General features: G+C 44.2%; 2 protein-coding genes across 2 annotated transcripts in view; both read right to left on the reverse strand.

Annotated features, from left to right (window-relative positions):
• The window catches only part of PDE11A (phosphodiesterase 11A), a 138,612-nt gene extending 126,928 nt beyond the window's left edge, over nucleotides 1-11,684 (reverse strand). Inside the window, exon 1 of the mRNA XM_059820441.1 lies at nucleotides 10,902-11,684. Within this exon, the coding sequence (XP_059676424.1) occupies nucleotides 10,902-11,684 (783 nt within the window). The remainder of the gene's footprint in view (nucleotides 1-10,901) is intronic.
• A 4,122-nt stretch (nucleotides 11,685-15,806) lies between these two features.
• LOC104250758 (cytochrome c, somatic) lies at nucleotides 15,807-17,468 on the reverse strand. Its single transcript, XM_009820485.1, has 2 exons — nucleotides 17,312-17,468; nucleotides 15,807-15,931 (listed from the first exon to the last, which is right to left on the reverse strand). The coding sequence occupies exons 1-2, from the start codon at nucleotides 17,466-17,468 to the stop codon at nucleotides 15,807-15,809; spliced, it is 282 nt and encodes a 93-aa protein (XP_009818787.1).
• Nucleotides 17,469-18,056: the final 588 nt, after the last annotated feature.

Consider the following 18,056-nt stretch of genomic DNA (forward strand, 5'->3'; position numbering starts at 1 on the left):
GCCAACAACAAAGCTGCTGAATCAGAGGGAAGCCCTCTGTCAGACTGCAAACATTTTGTTATACAAATTGTATTATTCCACATTAAAACAGCCTGCAGCACAACAGGGTCCTCATCTGCACTGGGCTCCCGGGTAGTAAGGAGTGTCAATGTTGATGATACCAATGCAGCATTTGCTTTTAAGTTTCTTTTACAATCAAGACTTACATTCAGAAATTAAGGACAAAGCAGATACAAGATACACTTTTGAGAGAGGGACTTCACCGTAATTGTACTGGCAGTATTTTCATGCAAGAACACTTAAGATTTACAAGTAAAGTCTTCCACTGACTGTTTAAAACATCACTAAAACCAAACATAGTTGGTTTACTGCTTTGGTTCCTATATAATGAGATTTCTAGATGCAAGAGACATTCAAAATGTGAAGACTGAGGCACTTTTAACTGAAATTTCAGAACCGTCAACAATGAATGGTTATCCTGTAGGATAAACCTTATCCTTGTCTCAGGTTATTTATTGATTGTAAATTCTTCTTTGGGGAAATACTACACTGTAAAATGTGATACTCAATCAAGTAGAGACACAGAAGAAAGTAGGCTTGATTCATCAATTAAGGTATGGTATTTCAGCTGCCTGCACAGTGACTGCAGTCTCTGTTCTTTCTGGACATATATGAAGATACTCAATAAATGAGAACAGACAAACATCTTCATGCTTTTATTCTCTACAAGACCAGATTAAGGTACAGAAAGGGTTTTTTTTCCTAGGGTTCTGGAATCAGATAATGTTACCAGAATCTCAACTTCCATTTAAAAGAAATATTAAGTTTCTAGTGCCTGTAACTGTGAGGATAACGTTAAAAGCATGATCTGAAGATAATCAGGAACATAAGGATCAGAAATGCTAGAACCTGGAAGAGAAGTTGTGAGCAGCATGAATTCTTATCAGTGAGCTGGTATATTCAAATTCACTTTTTAGATCCCCTACCTTCATCATATCAGCCAAAACCTCAAAATATTGACCATGCTTACAAGCTCTGATCCCGTAAGATATTCATTATCTTGATGTGCCTGAAGCTTCAGGCACCTTGAATCAGGACCTAACCAAATAATGCTTATCTCCCATATGTCAAGTCCTCTGGATTGACCTCTGTATTCATAAATTTAGTCTGTAAATCTGACCGAGAGCTGTACAGATATTGGGCAAGGACTGAAAAAAGTCAAAATCAGCTGTATCATTGATAGAAGCGGCAAACAAGAGAAAAATCCATTAGGGCCCAATCCTCTTTCCTTTGACCAAGAATCTGAGGTCACTAAATAACAATCATTGATCATGATAAAAACCCGAATAGCTACATTTATAGGAGGCCTACAGAAAACAATCCATGCTGACCAGGAAGAAGAGATAAAACATCATTTAAAAGTCACTATTGCTATCATTTATGAAAAGAATCTAAACATTCCCAACTAAAGAAAAAAATCTCTTCTCAAAAAAGTCTAAGGATGTGCACTATTCCACAGAAGGCCATAGAGGGTCTCCAAAACTCCCACAAAAGTCAAAACAAGTATTTTGTTCTTGTTTTCTCTTATTTAAGTCTACATTTCTTCTTTTCAAGACATTTGAAGTAATACAATAGGTTATGTTAGAAATGAAAACAGTTTTAACTTCTGAGCAAAGTTTCACCAACTACATTTCAGTGTTGATTTTCAGTTAAAGTTGGTGGTTCACATATTGTTAGTAAAGGTATAGGTTTTGTTGGTTTGGGTTGTTTGGTTGTTTTTTTTAAACATAGGATAGCTCTTTGAACATGGAAATAAAGTATATCCTTTTATATCCTTACCAAAGCTAGTACAATTGATGTGAGTATTATTAGCATGATTTAGAAAATAAAAAGTATAATCCTAAACCAAGTTGGCTAAGAGTCAAATAACGTAACAAAGGATGAAACCTGCCTGAATACATTTCCAGGAATTAAGCATTCATAACAGAGACACTGTTTTCCTTCCCTGAAGTCTAAGGAGAAAATATTTCATCTAGTGAAATGGACTAAGTGACTCAGCCAAAGCTGAGAGGTACAAGGAAAAACCATTTTGATTTTTTATGAAAATACTGCTTCTTAATCACATGGAACACCACAAGAGGTGCTCAGTTAACAGGCCTGGCCTACTATACTTTACAGTTCACTGCATAGTGGTGTTTTTTCCCCTTAGGAAAGGCTCAAGAAAAAAAACAAAACAAGAAACTGACAACAAAATTTCTTTGACTATACTGTATTTAAATTACTGAGTTAGCTAAGTTGTGTCAAAACCAGATAATAAGAGTAATATTTTTAACAGCATCATTAACCTGATTATTATTGTACTACCAAACTGCATGGGATAGACAAATTTTATTAACATACTTTTGATTGACTTTCTAGGAAGCCATCCTGCAGGAGCCTCTACATTTACAAAAATAAAGAAATTAAGTTGGAAGAGACCTATTCAGTTTCTTAATTGTACTTCCTATGAGTATATAATACATAAACTTCTATAGAAAACAAATAGAGCAATTAAAAGACAGCAAGTCATCTAGATTCAAAACATAACATCAAAAAGCAAATTACAAAAAAAAAAATCAAGGCATGCAGTCTGTTCTAGATACTCTTCTCAAAATCACATATGGTATAAATTATATTGTGCATAAACAAGAAACAGAGACGAAGTAATAAACTACTACAGTAGATATGGGTGAAACCTTTTGGAGAAGAAACTTGCACACAAAAAACAAGTAATAAAATAATTTCTGAAGAGATTTCTACATAAGAATTGCTGCAGCTATTCCTGTCATCTCCCCCAAAATCCATAAAGCCCCAGAGACAAAGGCAGCAGGAGAACAAACTAGTACCATTCTCCAGCATCTCAAACCTAATTCTCCCAAGTAAATAAGCACACAGTCCAGTTATATTGTGACTATTTATATAGTGACAATATTTCTTATAAGATAAGATGAATAAAAACAGATGAGAACACACAAAACAGCTCAGCCAACTATTCCTTCACTCCCCAAACAATCCTTAGAAAAGTATGGAACACTGACCCTCAAAAATTCTTAATTTCTGGATTTAAAACTAAGTATGTCCATATATAGTTTGAACTAAAAAATAGCTTCCTTTGAAAAAAACCAAAAACATGTTCATTTGCAATGATGCAATACAAAAGTTTGAGAATTTTTTAAATGTGTCTGTAGTTCAGGGCTTTTTGTTTAGTTTGATTGGTGGGGGTGCGTTATATCATTTATGTCCTTTTCTGACTACTGTTTAATTTATTAGTTAGGCGGTGGACATAAGTAACAGCACACGTTGTCTACTTATGACTGGCACAGAATTAATGGGAAAAAACAGTATAGGTAATCTGTCTTAGACAGGAGTAAATAACATTATAAGCACTAGCAAGTTTGCAGATGTAAGTGCCAAGCTAGTGAGCATAATTACATTTCATGCTTCATAGTCTGAACTGATCAACAACAGGGATCAGAAAAGACTCCTCTGTAGGACAACATTATCCAGATCCATCATGTAAGGTTTTTGTTTTCTTCCTTCACAACAAAACTCCTGTTAGATTACCAGTAGCACAACAGTAAATCAAGTTGTGGTCCTATGTACAGCAGCTTCTGTGCACTTCTGCTCTACTCATATCATTACTAAAGAAAAAAAATGTTTACAAGAAAAAGATTATTCCTCTAGTTTTAAATATTTACAGATCACACCCACTAGTGTTTGCTCCATCACAGTGGCTCTCTGTGCCCTTCTGTACTGAACCCTACTGACACCTTGCTGGGAACCAACCACAACTACATCCATGTTCCCATCTCCTTCCAGCCTCACTTTGAGCCAGGTTCTAGTGCTGGTCTCCTAAATATTAGTGATTATTTATATGAAATATACACACACACAGAGTGGCTTTAAAAACCTGATACTCCCCTGATCAAAGAAACCAGCAAGACTCCTGTGTGTTTCAACAGAAGTCTGTATATGGTTAGCAGCTGCAGGTCATTACTCAGGTGAGCAACACATGGTTTCAGCTGTTACAGAGGCAGTCAATAGGACTCTTAAATAATAAATTGAAAATATCTTATTGTGACAAACAAGGAGGGTTATTAACTAAGTCACACTCATTTTTAAACATGCACTGTAGAGACATTAAGCTGAGACTGCATACAGTTGTTACCGTGTTAACATGCAACTCTGCTGAGCCAGTATCTCGAGTTGTTTGTATTTCATAGCTTGTCAATAGGGTTGTTTCAGAAAAGTAAAGCAAATTAACTTGCATAATGATGTATGTATGCTTATTAACTTTGTTATTCTATAGAAAAACCGCATAGTAGCATACAAATGTAAATAACCAAAATGAAACACCCGTTTTGAAAATTTGAAAACAAATCAAACAGAACAGCAAAATCCTTTACCAAGGAAAACTACAGCTTTATTCAGTTTTTTACTTGTAACAGGATTTCAGCTAAAATTTGAAGAACTTAATCCTGCAATTCTTTCTTACAGTCACTGACCTGCTCTAATAAAATACATGTATTTCATTCTCACAAGGAAGTTACAGGCCACAGAGGCACCAGTTTAACACCTGTTCCACAAAAAAGTTTTACGATTGCCTGAGGAAAAAAAACTTGAAAAAGTCTGTCTTCTTCAGACAGATGGACTGGTTAAGTAGTAAACACTATCAGCTTAATAAAAGATGGTCTTACGGGGGGCAGGAAAACCACCACAGCTCACCAAAAGGCTTTTTGCACTCAAGCTCTGCGCAGCCATGGGCCTCCAGCAGGAAAGAGAGATGGGGAGCCAGGCCTTGCAGCTGCTCCTTTTGAGAGGCCAAAGGCACCAGGGTACGGAGCACTTGCTCTGTAAGGCAACTAAGAAAGTAAGCCAGCTAGATATTTTTTTTTTCTTTTTTAAAAACCCCAAATTACTAACCTGTTAATGCCATGAAGTCTTCCACACTTCCATTTGCCTGGGAGCCTGTACCCACTCTAAGCACACCCTCACACCAGCACCAAAACAAGGCAGCACAATAGCCTTCAACGCTGATTTTAAGTGTGCGAACCCCACAAAATGGCTGATAATTACCCAACAGCCTCACTGGGAAGTAGAGAAAACTCATTTCACATGAGTGTGGACAGACTCCCTCTCCCCCAGCCCTTTGCCACCCTCCTGCAGGGACTTGCAGCAAACAAGCCCCACCTGGGCACCCTGTGCCCAGCCGCCACCCGCCCGCCCGCTGTCCATTTCAACCGATGAAGCAGCCACTGCCAGCACACCTGGGGACAGCAGGCAGGTGCTGTGCATCCGTGGAGTAACGGCCCAGCAACCCTGGAGGACAGGCTGCTGCCTGCCTGCCTGTCTGGTGAGGTAACCTCACCCACCTCGTGCAAGCGTGGAGAGGAAGGTGTGTTCCCTCACAACACCTGAGGGCTGCCACCCCAGCAGCGTACACCGTGTTGTGCAGCCCTGCCTGTCCTGGTGATCCCCCTGAGCAGCAGCATGGAGACATGAAACTGTATCTGAGCTCTCGGGTGGCTTTGGACATGTGCCCTTCTACCCAGCCCTGGTGTCTACCAGGAGCTCTTGCCCCTGATGGACATCTCTAAGGTGAGAGTGGTGGTGGTGGTGTGACCCAGGAAGGCCTTAAGACGTTTTACACATCAGTCAGAAACTGTTCCCTGAGAAGATGACTTATAGAGTGAGGGAAGTGAGAGGAGGTGAGGGGACCTCCTCACCTGCTGCCCTGAGGGCTCTCTGCTGTGGAGACCTCGGAAGGCTCTGTCTTCTGTGAGGAGATCTCTCCCTGCCGGGCCAGCACCGCTGTGACTTGAAGGATGTGTTCGTCTCTGCTGGGCAGCAGATTTGGGGATAATTACAACATCCCTTCACCAATTTACTGACTTGTACTTAAAATTTCAAGTTTTCCTAAATCTTTGAGTGAGTAAATTTGCATGATGGGCTGGAGCATCCTTTTGTGGAAAGCACATTACAGCAGTTTAGTTCTTTACTGTTGCAATTATCTCCTGCATTCCCCATGGTACTTCCTAGTCGTGTTTAACGCACAGGAAAAATTGTTTTAACTCATTTTTTCTGTATTACATGGAATTTAAAATACTAGTTTATTCTGCTTGTCAGGTTTCATGCTCTCTGCTCTCTAAAGAGCAACCTCTGTCCTTCTTAAGAGCCAGCACCGAAATGAATGCAGCTGTTGTTGGTGCTGCTGCTCAAGTGCTGCTGAATAAAACAGTGCCTAAGTGCTTCCCATTTGCAGAACTGAACCTCCCAGGACGTAGGGGTTTAATTCTTTAACTGCTCTTTAAAATTGAAAGAGATGCACTGTTAATATTGATGATAACAAACAGCTACCCTGCGTAATGAAATGTGGCTCCTGCCTGTTTGTGACCTTCTACACCAACAGCCCATCCCACATAGGACCTCCCAGGCCCAAAGGTTTGCATTTATGAGCAGTAACTTTGTAATACTGTCCTGGCATAGCAGGAGACAACGAATGCTCAGAGCTCACCCAGAGGGCCTGAAAAAGACAACACGGATGCCTGTACCTAGATGTTCAAGGATGTTTAAAATTTACTGTAAAGGGTTGTGTGTGCATTAGCTGCATTACACTTGGCCTAAACCTGAAAGAGGTAACAGGAGAGTTCAGGACAAACAGAGCTTGATTTGTCTCGTTTTGCTTTATTTTAGTTCCAGTAATGTGGTTGAATTTTCTTTTTAAAGACTTGAGCTGTATTGAAAAATAATTTCTGATCATCTTGTATGGCACTTTCTGCAACCCCATGTCTTAGCATGACTCCGTTTAATATTTCTTTTCTGTTTGCTCCCCACTTTACTAAAACATCCACCTGGTAAGCCATTTTTCCTTCTGTCTTTTAATGCTACTTTTTAAATTCCAAATTTAACATAAGATGTACAGGAACTTTATTCAACTGACACTGGCAAATGGCAGAACATATTTTTTGCCACTTTCTGATGTATGCTTACTATTCTAAAGAGTAAGATTTTTTTTTCACTAGTTAGAAAGACTCAGGATGCTATTAAATTATCTCCCAACTTTTGCACAGCTAAAGGTATAACAATAACCAAACATTACTTGTGATTTAAATTTTTTATTAGTTAAATACTGCTCTAAAAGATGGAACAAAATTGAAATGATCAGTAATTTCAGCTAAACATCATAGAAGACCTGTGAGAAGAAGGGATAGCTTTAAATCGGAAGAAAAAAAAATTAAACAACTTGTAAGAACAACAGATAAAGGTTTAATGGCCTCTCTGTCTGTGCTTAATAGTCTTCATACATGACTGCAAAAGCTACATCTATGGACATTTATGTCCCAAATTTCCTTGCCAGTATGATTGGATTCTTCCAACACGTGTGCTCAAGACATAGTGCATTGTTCACATAAGAACAAGGAGTCAGAAATGCTTCCCAAACTTAACACTGGGGAAGACCCAAGGCCTTATTTTAAAACTTAAACTGACTAGGAGTTCGATTTACAAGTCAACTGGATTACTTACAAGAGAGTGAGTTTTAGACTGGCTCTGAAATGCAAAGTAAGTATCTAATTCCTTTCCCGTACTCAAATCCTCTGTAGTGCCAACTCTTACCGATCGGATGATACCTTTTACAAACTGTTATAAACTCTCTTTCATCACAGGACTTTGCAATGTAATAAATAAAGCTTTTAATGCCATGAATGACATTGTGCAACTTTTGAATCAGTCATATAACATTCACCAAAACCTTTGCATAAACTAAGTATTTGTCAAATTCTCTAATGCTGTGAAACTCCAAAAAGTTTGTTCAGTCACTGCTGAACTTCATAAATCAAATTACCATGAGATGTTATACAGTTATTGTTTAGCATTAAAAGAAGTGATTATTATACAGTCCTCAATACGTAATATTAATTCCAAACCTTCTAGCTATGCTGATTGAATTACGGAAGATTGTTTATATGAGCAGGTTTTGAAAGTCAGACTCAAAAAAGTAATAATCACCTGGATCATGGAAAAGCCCCAGCCGATTATTTGCTTTCATTTTTTAGTATTTTTTTCTCTTTAGAAAAACAAATGCGTAATCGAAATCTTACACTTCCTCTGAAAACGACACTGCAAGTCATTTACAAATATTTCCTAAATCAATCAGTCTGTGTACAGGCACAGGGCACTGCTCACATGAAGCACATTACAGGACATGACAGAATTTAAATGTATTGTTGATCACACTGAAGTCCCATTACTGTCAGTAGTAGCTGATGATACAAGCAGGCAACGCAATTTGTACTCGATGGTAGAATTCCAACTGGTATTTGATCAGGCTCTGGGAAAATAAAGATGACAATAAAACAAATACTGCAAATTAGCTCACTGATTATATGGAAGTATCTTTACCTCTTTTTAAACAAGTTTGATAATTTAAAAAACAAGAAAAAAACCTTTAAATTAATGTAGAGGTGTTCCTCTGATCTAATATAAGGCCTTTTCTTACCAAATGGGTAGCATCAACGGAGGCAGTCTCAATGGACAAAATGGTGCTGTGATGTCACCCCTTTTTCTCCAACTCCATCTATCAGCCTGACAAAGTTTCCTGGTGGTGCTTTTTTTTACCTGATGGTTGATTAAACACTTCCATCATCAGTGGCAATGCTGACAAAAATTATATAATCATATTTATTAATTTTTAAAGTGCTGTATTGTGAGCACTACAATGATCTGAAATGGAACAGCTGTCGCTTCTTTACGCACATGTACCTGGGCTTCCATAGGGCTCTTTATACTATTAAATTAGAAAAGTCTCCTTTTAGTGATGCACAATGGATATATACGTGCCAGGTAGGAGAAGATAAACTGTACTAACTCAGAAACATAACAGAAAGCAGATCCCCCATTTCATTATCAAGCAAAACTGCCATTAAAGTTGCAAGGTCTAAAGTTTCTTTTGCACTAATCAGAAGTAACTCCAGTGAAAGCAGGGCAGTTACAATTGATATAATTACAGGATGAACTTGGCTTACAACTTTGCTTTCTACTGCTACTAATGTAGTTAGGGCTTACATATACAATGTATTATTTATAGTATTTTAATCGATTTTGAATAGGAGCCAGACAAACGTATAATATAAATAGTACCAGGAATGGCAACTGGATGGATTGTTTTTCACTTTTCTCTGCAAATGAAACAGACAATAAATTGTTTAAAGTAGATGGGCTTTTTCACTGGGAAGTGAACACAAAGTGAATAAACACTGGAGAAAAAATAATACAGTCCCCTAGAACTAGAAAACACTCTATCTTTCCAGTGGCATTCTTACCTGCAAAAAAAGGTGGCTGGAGCTATCCACAGTTAAAAGGAGAGATTGAGGTCTTTCTCAGCCAAACTCAAATATCCTTTATCTGTTTAGCAACTTGAGACTATTGAGAATATCTTCTGCTTGACCCCCAACAAAAGATATTTTGGGAAGAGTACAGTTTTAGAAATAATTAAAAAAATCGGATGGTAAGAGAACGTGTATAATGGAGAAAAGGAAAAATAAAGGAAGAACACCAGCTTAGATTTTTTCAAAGGTGATCCAACACTCAATCATTTTAGTCTGAATATTACAGCATTTTTACCAAGCTCTGTTCTTTCCCTTTGAACTCTGTGGGTTGGGAACCTCTGCCAGTCTGATCTGTGAAGTGCTTAGTATTTTTCACTGCTTGACAAATATATAAATATTCAGCCCAAAATACATTTACCCTTGCTCTTCTGTATTTCAAACAAAAATAACCCAATCTTATTTTTCAAGTTTCTTCCTTGTATGGTTTGCTATAAAGCACCATCAGTTTTTAAATGTTTATTATTTTTGTTATTACTGTAGAGCAAAATTAGACATTGGGCAATGATTATTACTAAAATTCTGAAAGACATACATCTCCCACCTTTCTAAAGCTTTCCAAGATCCTAATTTAGAAAATCTGTCACTCTGTGGTTCTTAATTTTCTCAAGAACCTCAAATTGCTGATAGTGTCTCACACTAATAAACACTAGAAGTAGTCCCTAGGACTGAGAGAGAGAGGGGTAAATTTCAAGCTAGTAAACTGAATGCACTGGTTTGCATTCACACACGCAGGCGAAGGCACATCTGTCCTTGCTGAAGTCAAAGGGAATTTTTGCCTTGAAGCCAGGACTACATTTTCACAATTCACACTGAACCCTCTATAAAAGCAAAAGGTGGGGAAAGTCCTTGTAGGAGAATAACAGGACTGGTTATATCACTCCTAGGAATAGGTTTGAAAACACATGCCATGTGGGCTGAGTGGGCATATGCAAAGGTGAAAAGACATGGTCTTTTCAAAGCAATGAGATTATTTCGGCAGCGGGCAGGCAAGGAGCATGAAGCGAGACAGCGATTTAAGAATATTATCATTGGCACTGTCACGAGCATTTTTTTAAACTTTTCTTCAGCCGATTCCAAAATACGTTTCGAAAACGCATGAAGCCCCTACCGCTCCCGCGACATCCAGAAGCACTGCTGTACCGATTTTACGGACACTTTAGTCCCGTCGGCCACCCAGCAGAAGCTTTCCCTCCCGCCTTCACGGGACTCCCCTCCCGCCCCGCCAACAGCTGTCCCGAGCACACCCGCGGCCGCTACGCGCAACCCCCGGCGCCCCCGCGGTGGCAGCGCCGCCGCCCCGGCAGGGACACCGCGGGGGGAGGCTGGGCGGCGGGGAGGGACACCCCGGGGGCAGGCAGGGCGGCGGGAGGGACGTGCCGGGGGAGGCAGGGCCGGGCGGCGGCGGGGCTTCTCGGCCGGCGCGGTCCAGGGGGGAGCCGGGGGCAGCGGAGCGCCGGGAGCCTGCCCGGCTCCTACCTGGTAGGCGTCGGGGATGTTGACGGTCTCTCCGTGCTCCGCCACGTAGCCGATGATGCCCTTGCCCCAGGGCACCTGCACCTCGTTGCTGTTCTCGGTGGAGCCGCAGGGCAGCAGCGGGGTGCCGGCGTGCACGTCGAAGAACTTGGAGACCAGGCTCTTCTTGCCGGCGGCGGCCCCCTCCACGAGGAAGAGGGAGCCCCGGTCGGCGTCCACCATGAGGCAGACGAAGATGAGGATCTTGTAGCTGAGGCTGGTGAGGTCCAGGTCGTTGGAGATGTCCTTGACCAGCTCCAGGAAGAACTGGCGCTCGTTGTGCTCCTTGAGGTAGCGCTTGTAGTCCAGGGCGGTGGGGGGGTACTGGGGCAGGCTGACGCGGGACTCCAGCAGGGCGCTGAGGATGTGGGCGGTGGTGGGGGGCAAGGAGCTGGCCTTCCGCAGCAGCGCCCGCCGCCGCACGCTGCTCAGCGGCTCCTGCGCCCGGGCGTGCACATGCTCGTCGTAGGTGAGGTTGACGTGGATGGCCTTGGAGCGGGCGAAGCTCTTCCGCAGCTCCTTCTGGGAGGCTCGCCGCTGCAGGCCCCCGCCGCCGGGGCCGCCCGCGCTGCCCCAGCCGCCGCCGGGGCCTCCGCCGCTCCGGCGCTCCTCCGACGGGCCGCCGGCGGGGGGGGCGGGCGCTTTAGGGAGCGAGTTCTTCCTCTTCAGCCACTTCTCCACCAGCTCCGGGTGCCTCTCCAGGAAACTTTCCACCGCCGCCACGTCGAGGCCGGCGTCGGCCGCCATGGTGCCGGCGGCGGGGGCGGCTCAAGCCGCGGGAGCCCCCGCGGCGACCATGCCCCGCCGCCGCCACGTGCTGCCGCCGCCCCGACGGCCGCTCCGGGCCGCGGGGGGCTTCCGGCAGCCCCGGAGAGGGGCTGCTTCTGCCCCTTGCCCGGGCCCTTCCCCGGGGGCGCGCCTTCTTCTCGCCCCCTCCTTCCCCCCGCGACCTCTTTCTCCTGCCCACCACTCTTTATTAGTAGTAGTAGTAGTATTCGTATTATTCTAGGTATTTTCCTGCTCTCCGGCTCTCAGCCCTCTTTGGTTTTGGCCCCGGTCCCCCGGTTCTGGGCCGGCTCCGCCGGTGAGCCGGGCAGGCGCTGCCGCCGCGCCTCGGGAGGTGCTCCGGGAGCGCTCGGGCGAACCCCTTCTGCCAAGTGCTGTCAGTGCTGGCGGCGGCTGCTGCGTAACCCAGCCGGCGGACCACTGAGGAGGGAGGGGAGGGCGAGGGGAGGACGCGTGAGCCGAGCGGGGGGGCAGGCGGGGAGGAGGGAGGGCTGGCAAGCCCCGCTGCGGGGGGAGGCACCGCCGCCCGCCGGGCGGCAGCCGCCTCGGCAGCCTGCGCGGGGGTGAGGGCGGGCGTGCGGGGCGAGGCGCGCAGGGTCCTCCGGCGGGAGGACCCCGAGCAGCGGGGAGCTGCGCTAGGGAGCTCCGCGCTGGCGGGCGCCTCGTTCAGGAGCATCGCGGGGAGAGGGAGGGTCCTTTTGTCTGCGATGCGTGTGCAGGGAAGGGGCAAACCCGGCCGCGGCTCCCGCGTGCGGTCTGCGGGAGAGGCGGGGGGAGGTAACGCAACCGCTCCCGTTAAGGATGTTTAATTTACAGCATTATTTGCGCTACTTCAGTACTTCAGAAGACAGGCGGACAAACGGAGCCCTTTCAGAAAGACCAAGTGAGTTCCGTTTCTGGAATCCTTGAGTTGAGACGCCTGCAGCCTCTCCCGTGCGGGGACCTGGCTCTGCCCGCCGCGCACCGTTTGTGCGGCGCTTCACGCCCGGGGCTGTGTAAGAGGGGCAGAGAGCAGGCTCCTGCCCGCCGCCCACAAAGCCGCCCAGGGCTTTCTGCCCGAAAGCCGCTTTCCCTCGGGGCCGGGCGCCCGCGGGCTGCCCCAGGGCGCGCCTGGGTGCCCGCTCCTGCTGCGGCGGCTGGCAGACGGAAACCGGGCGCATCCGCTGAGGCAGGCGGACCGGCGTTATTTTTGCGCGCACGTGGAGCACGTTTCATTGCTAAATCGATGCCTACGCATAAGCGATTGAAAAACCGGAGTCACGGATCTTAACGCGTGAAAAATGCCGTTCATGCGCTCACCAAAGACTGAATGAAGGCGGCTTCAGAAATTCATGAATGGGAGTTTGGGTGGCTGGGAAAACACACGGGCAAATCTTCAACCAAACGGGATTCCGACCTGCCGGGGACCCTGCCCCTGCAGCAGCCCCTCCCGGCGCGGGGGTCCGGGCAGAGCCTGCAAGGAGGGGGAGCGATTTTGGGACGCGTGTCGATAGTGCGGGCGGGTGTCAGCCGGGGAGGGAGGGCTACGCGTGTGTGCCCGAAGGGCTGCCGCGTCTCCCGCAGCAGTCGGGGGTAACGAGGGGCTCCGTGCGGGTGCTGTGGCTCCCGCAGCCCTGAGACTGCTTCGGAAGCGACTAACAAAGGATTTCGCCTCCCGGTCTCGGTGCCTGCGTCGTTGCAAGCTGGGCAGCAGCTCCCTCGCTGCCGCGGTAGCGGCAAAGCTCCGTGCCTACCCCGCGGCGGAGCTTCATTCTGCGTTCCCGGCTCTCGCCGCTGCGCAGGGCGGCTGCCGCAGGAGCAGTTTCCATTGAGAAACCGCGCCGCCGGCGGCACCCACTCGGCAGTAGGGGGGGTGGCCGGCCTGGCCCCGGGCTGCCGTGGCGGTGCGCGGCGGCGGGGAGGGGGCCGCTGCCGTCGCTGCCTTGACCGGCGGCGCCCGGCTGCAGCACCCGCGGCGGGTGGGCTGCGGGGGGAGCGGCGTGCTGGGCGAGAGGGCGGAAAGCGGGGACGTCGGAGGACAGGCTATAGGGGATCGTCCCCGAGCAGCTCGCACCTCTAAAGAAGCTGAGCTCTTTCCATACAAGTAGCTTGGACGTGAAATTGCAGGCGTATCGCGGTAAGGGCGAGGGCGACTGAAATACTACTCTTTTAAGCGTTTCTCTCAGTACGCTGCTGACACGCTGCCAGGGCTGTGAAGGAAAGGGATTTCATGCACAGCAGCAGGCACAGCCCCTCAGCCTACGCCAGCGACTGTCACATCGTTGGTGGAGGCCCCGCACTTGGGAGGACACAGCTGAGGTGCCACCCTCACCCCCCGCAGCGTCCACGCTGTCGGTGCACATCTGTACACTGTACACATCTGTGCTGCCACTGAACCGTCCTCGGCAGCTGGCACTCACCAGCACTTGCGTCACCATCACCCTCGAAGGGCGCCCACTTGCCCGCAGCCACTAATTGCTGCTCGGCCTTTCCAGTGGCATTTGCGTTTTTGCAACACTGGCACAGACACTCCACGTATACAAAGAAATCGCAGAAGCTGCTGAAAGCCTGGTAGGCATGTACCCCGAGCTCTCAAGCAAGGACCTTGGGCATCTGCATACAAGTGAAATAATTGTATGTACCTCATTTTTACCCTCTCACTATAGTAAGGTTTGGCCTGAGCGCTCATGCCAGTGCTTACAACAAAATGGTTACTGTGTAGCAGTTCTCTATGTAAACACTTAAAGCAATTTAGTGTTTCCATAAGCCTAGGTGTAAACAACGTCTTCCCTTACCATTTCTTCAGACAGTCTTGTGGCATCGTAGTTCATTTGCTGAGGGTCTATGCATGGGCTTTGATTACAGCAAAAATCTGCATATTGACAATCTCTCAAATCGCAGAGTCAAGACTGACAGAAGTGAAAACACGGTTGTCACCACTGCATAAAATACATAGTGAACAACTTACTGTAACACCTTAATGGTAAAGAACTCTGCAGCCCCAAATTGTGTATAAACGATAATCCTCTTTTTTAAAGATAAAATGTGACAAACATGATCACAGTGGTTTGTCTATTCTGTAACTGGAGCAGCATTTTGACATGCTGTCATGGTAAAACCTGCCGCCGAAGCCTGGCTTGGTGTGCATCGGTGGATGTTGGGAGAAAACTTGGGTCTGTCGGTGTTCTGGCACACATCAGACCATGCCTCTGTGTGCAGGGTGAGTAAACCAAGTGCACCATGTGCTGGGCTGCAGCTTCCTATGTGGGCCTGAGCTAGAGCAGTTGGTGTCGGTGAAAATACCTACTACTATCATTTGCTTAAGCTACTTAGCCCTCATTCATTCTATATGTTAGAGGATAAGGATACCTTGATATATTAGCCTCAATGGAGAAAAAAAAGTCCACAACTCTGAAAAATGACCGATAGGTGCTTATGTTTTTTTAATACACAAAGGAACACTAACAATACAATGAGTGGGATTATGTTTTTGAATCAAAAAGGTCATGGATGTTCAGGTATTTCCTCAACATTCTTTTAGGTCAACATCACTACTGAGAGGTTACTTGTCCCCTGAAAATATCTGATATTCTTGATATTCTGCTTCCATCATCCTTATATAGTGTTCTTTTAATGTAAGGTTATGTTTAGTTATCTACTGCGTATGGTACTTTCCTTCACAGATGATAATGCTGAGGATTTTTTTTCCAAAAGAAAAAATTCATTTAGTTGTTAGTCCTAATACTTACAGGCACTTTCTTATTTACATAGCCACAACTGAATAATAGTTTCAGTGGGTGTTTGAATAACTATTTGCAGAATCGGGCTCTTGATCTCCTTATAGAAAGGAACAGTATTTCTATAGTACGCTTCACAAAGGTCTATGAAGTATATAACAATATAAATAATGCTCACCTCCCAATGTTGTTTATTAGGACATAGCATCTGAAAACATATCCTTATATGATTTTGCTAACGCCAGTCCCTAATGAATAATTGACATCAAAATACTAAAACTTGACATAGAAGCTAGTCAAAATTCAAAACATTTTTCACTGACATTACAGCTGCTGCAGCAATGTTTCATGAAGTTGCTTTTTTCAATTATGCAATAAGATCAGCTCTTTCATTCTGCTTTCTAATTCCAGCAAAAATAATTTTTGTACCAGGAATGTATTTCTTACGGTTTTCCAAATACTCCGTCAGTGTATTCTCACACCAGACAACTCCTGAAAAACAAAAAACATAGTAAAATACAAGGCTGGGCCAACATCATGTATTTATGAAAATACCAACCATCTCAAATCAAAGGTGTGATGCTCCTGAATGTAATGTACCCAGAATCCAAGAGGAATGTGAACATAAATGATACATAATATAAAATGCACAAGCTATACATTGTCTTTGTGTGACTTTAATAAGTAAAATATAAATCCTTTTTGCATCATGGACAGTTGCACCAGTCTTTGCTCCATTTCGCGTACATCTACTTACTACTTTTAAACTATGTAAGTATCTTTGTAATTCCAGTATCCAGAAGACGCAACTTTAATTTCATACAGTTGTTGAAAATGAGCATCTACAGATTGACATGACATTCATAACGGCTGTGCTCCATTGAAGGGCATTAGAAAAAGGGTTGTCAGTGGCCAGGGCCGGGAATCTCTTGACAGAAGTTGAAAAACCGTTAGTGTTTCCTTCCAATCCTGCTAAAACTTGTCTCTATCAACAGAAGTCTACTGTTGTACTGAAGGCTACTGAAATACCTATAATGATATGTTCAAGTTTCTCTTCTGTCCTCCAGAGTTGACTCTTCCCATTGTCTGAAGTGAATTTAGATACCACTTTGTTGGCTTTCTTTTAAAAACTTGTACTAACATCTGTATGATTTGTTCACTAAATTTTTTATGAGAAAAAATAGTTAATATATGCTGACAATGTTTTCTATGAAGAAAGTCCCAGTATAAAGTCAATATCACAAAACATTTCCCAGGAATCACAGAAAAATTAAAAAGTCAGCAGATTCTAAAACACCTTAGTAACCAGAAAAAAAACAGGACTGTATTTGTAATTAATAGCTTGATTCAAATAATGTAACTTATATTCAAATAATATAAACAAAATCAATGAAACCCACACAGAATTACTTTCATTTTTACATGTTCCACTGCTTTTCAAAACTAACTGTATGAAAAACACAAGACAAGTCATAGCTTACTAGTAGGTGATGGTATTTAGTCAAGTGTTCTGAGCGAAACAACTGCAGCACACCACGATGCCAGTAGAGGGTAGTGACCAGCAAACAAAATCTAAAAGCACTCTTAAGAAACAGAAACGAAAATCTGCCCATTGATACTACAAAGTTCTGGGAAATCTATATACCTTCTGACCTGGTGTGCTGAATATTGGTAAAATTCCCTTTTAATATAGGGACCGAGGATTTTTGTTTCTGAAACTATAGTTCAGATTCATCTGCAGTTATGCAAAGTAGACAGTTGTGAGAGTAAATCCTTGTGAGTAAGGCTTTCTATTGTACCTCTAAAGAAAAAGTTTTTTCATATATGTCCTCTCCAACACTGCACCTCATCCATGTCACCTGTTAGTTTTACCTTTGTTCTTGTTTGCATCTGAGTAAGAAAATCCTGCAGCTTGTCTTGTTCTGCGGCCAAATAAACCCCAAAGATTTGGTCCTGTCTTGTGTGTTCCATCTTTTTCAACTGTGTGGTACTGAGAACATTTCTGAATGCTTTTTTCAACATCACCCATTTTGATCTGTGTAGAAGATCTAAAAAACCAGGAAATTTGAACAATATTGCAGAAAACTTCACTGTTGTTGGTCACATTTATCATCCTCTTCTACAGTTTTTCTGTCTGGCACAGTAATAAAAACTAATGTGTCTCAAAGTCATGAAAATTTGACCCAGACTTAATTGTAAAGGTAAGTTTGGGTAAGACTCTGTTAAGCTGCGTGGTTTCTTAATGTGATCTGGTTGCTGATGGTCATGAATTAAATTTTTTTAAGTTATCCAATTTACAATTAGGAAAAAGCACCATGGGTTTTTTGTGGCATCTCTGAGAGATGCAGAATTACAGAATTTGTTATTCTTATCTTTGGAGGTTAAGGTAGCTTTAAGTTCCTTGATTGCTCTTCTAAAGCTACTTCGATGGCAAGGGTAAAAGTCAACGTATTTTTGTCTAGAAGGCAGATCTAAAACACAGCAGCACCTCAGGATTTCCCTGTGGGTTGCAGTGCTACCTAGAATATCTCCAGAACTGTAGGATTCAACTCCTCCTCCACTGCCTGTCAGGACACGTTCATGATAAGGGTGATTTCCAGAGGCAATGGCCTGGACA

The sequence above is a fragment of the Gavia stellata genome, chromosome 8 (genome assembly GCF_030936135.1).
Source record: "Gavia stellata isolate bGavSte3 chromosome 8, bGavSte3.hap2, whole genome shotgun sequence".
Lineage (NCBI taxonomy): Eukaryota > Metazoa > Chordata > Aves > Gaviiformes > Gaviidae > Gavia > Gavia stellata.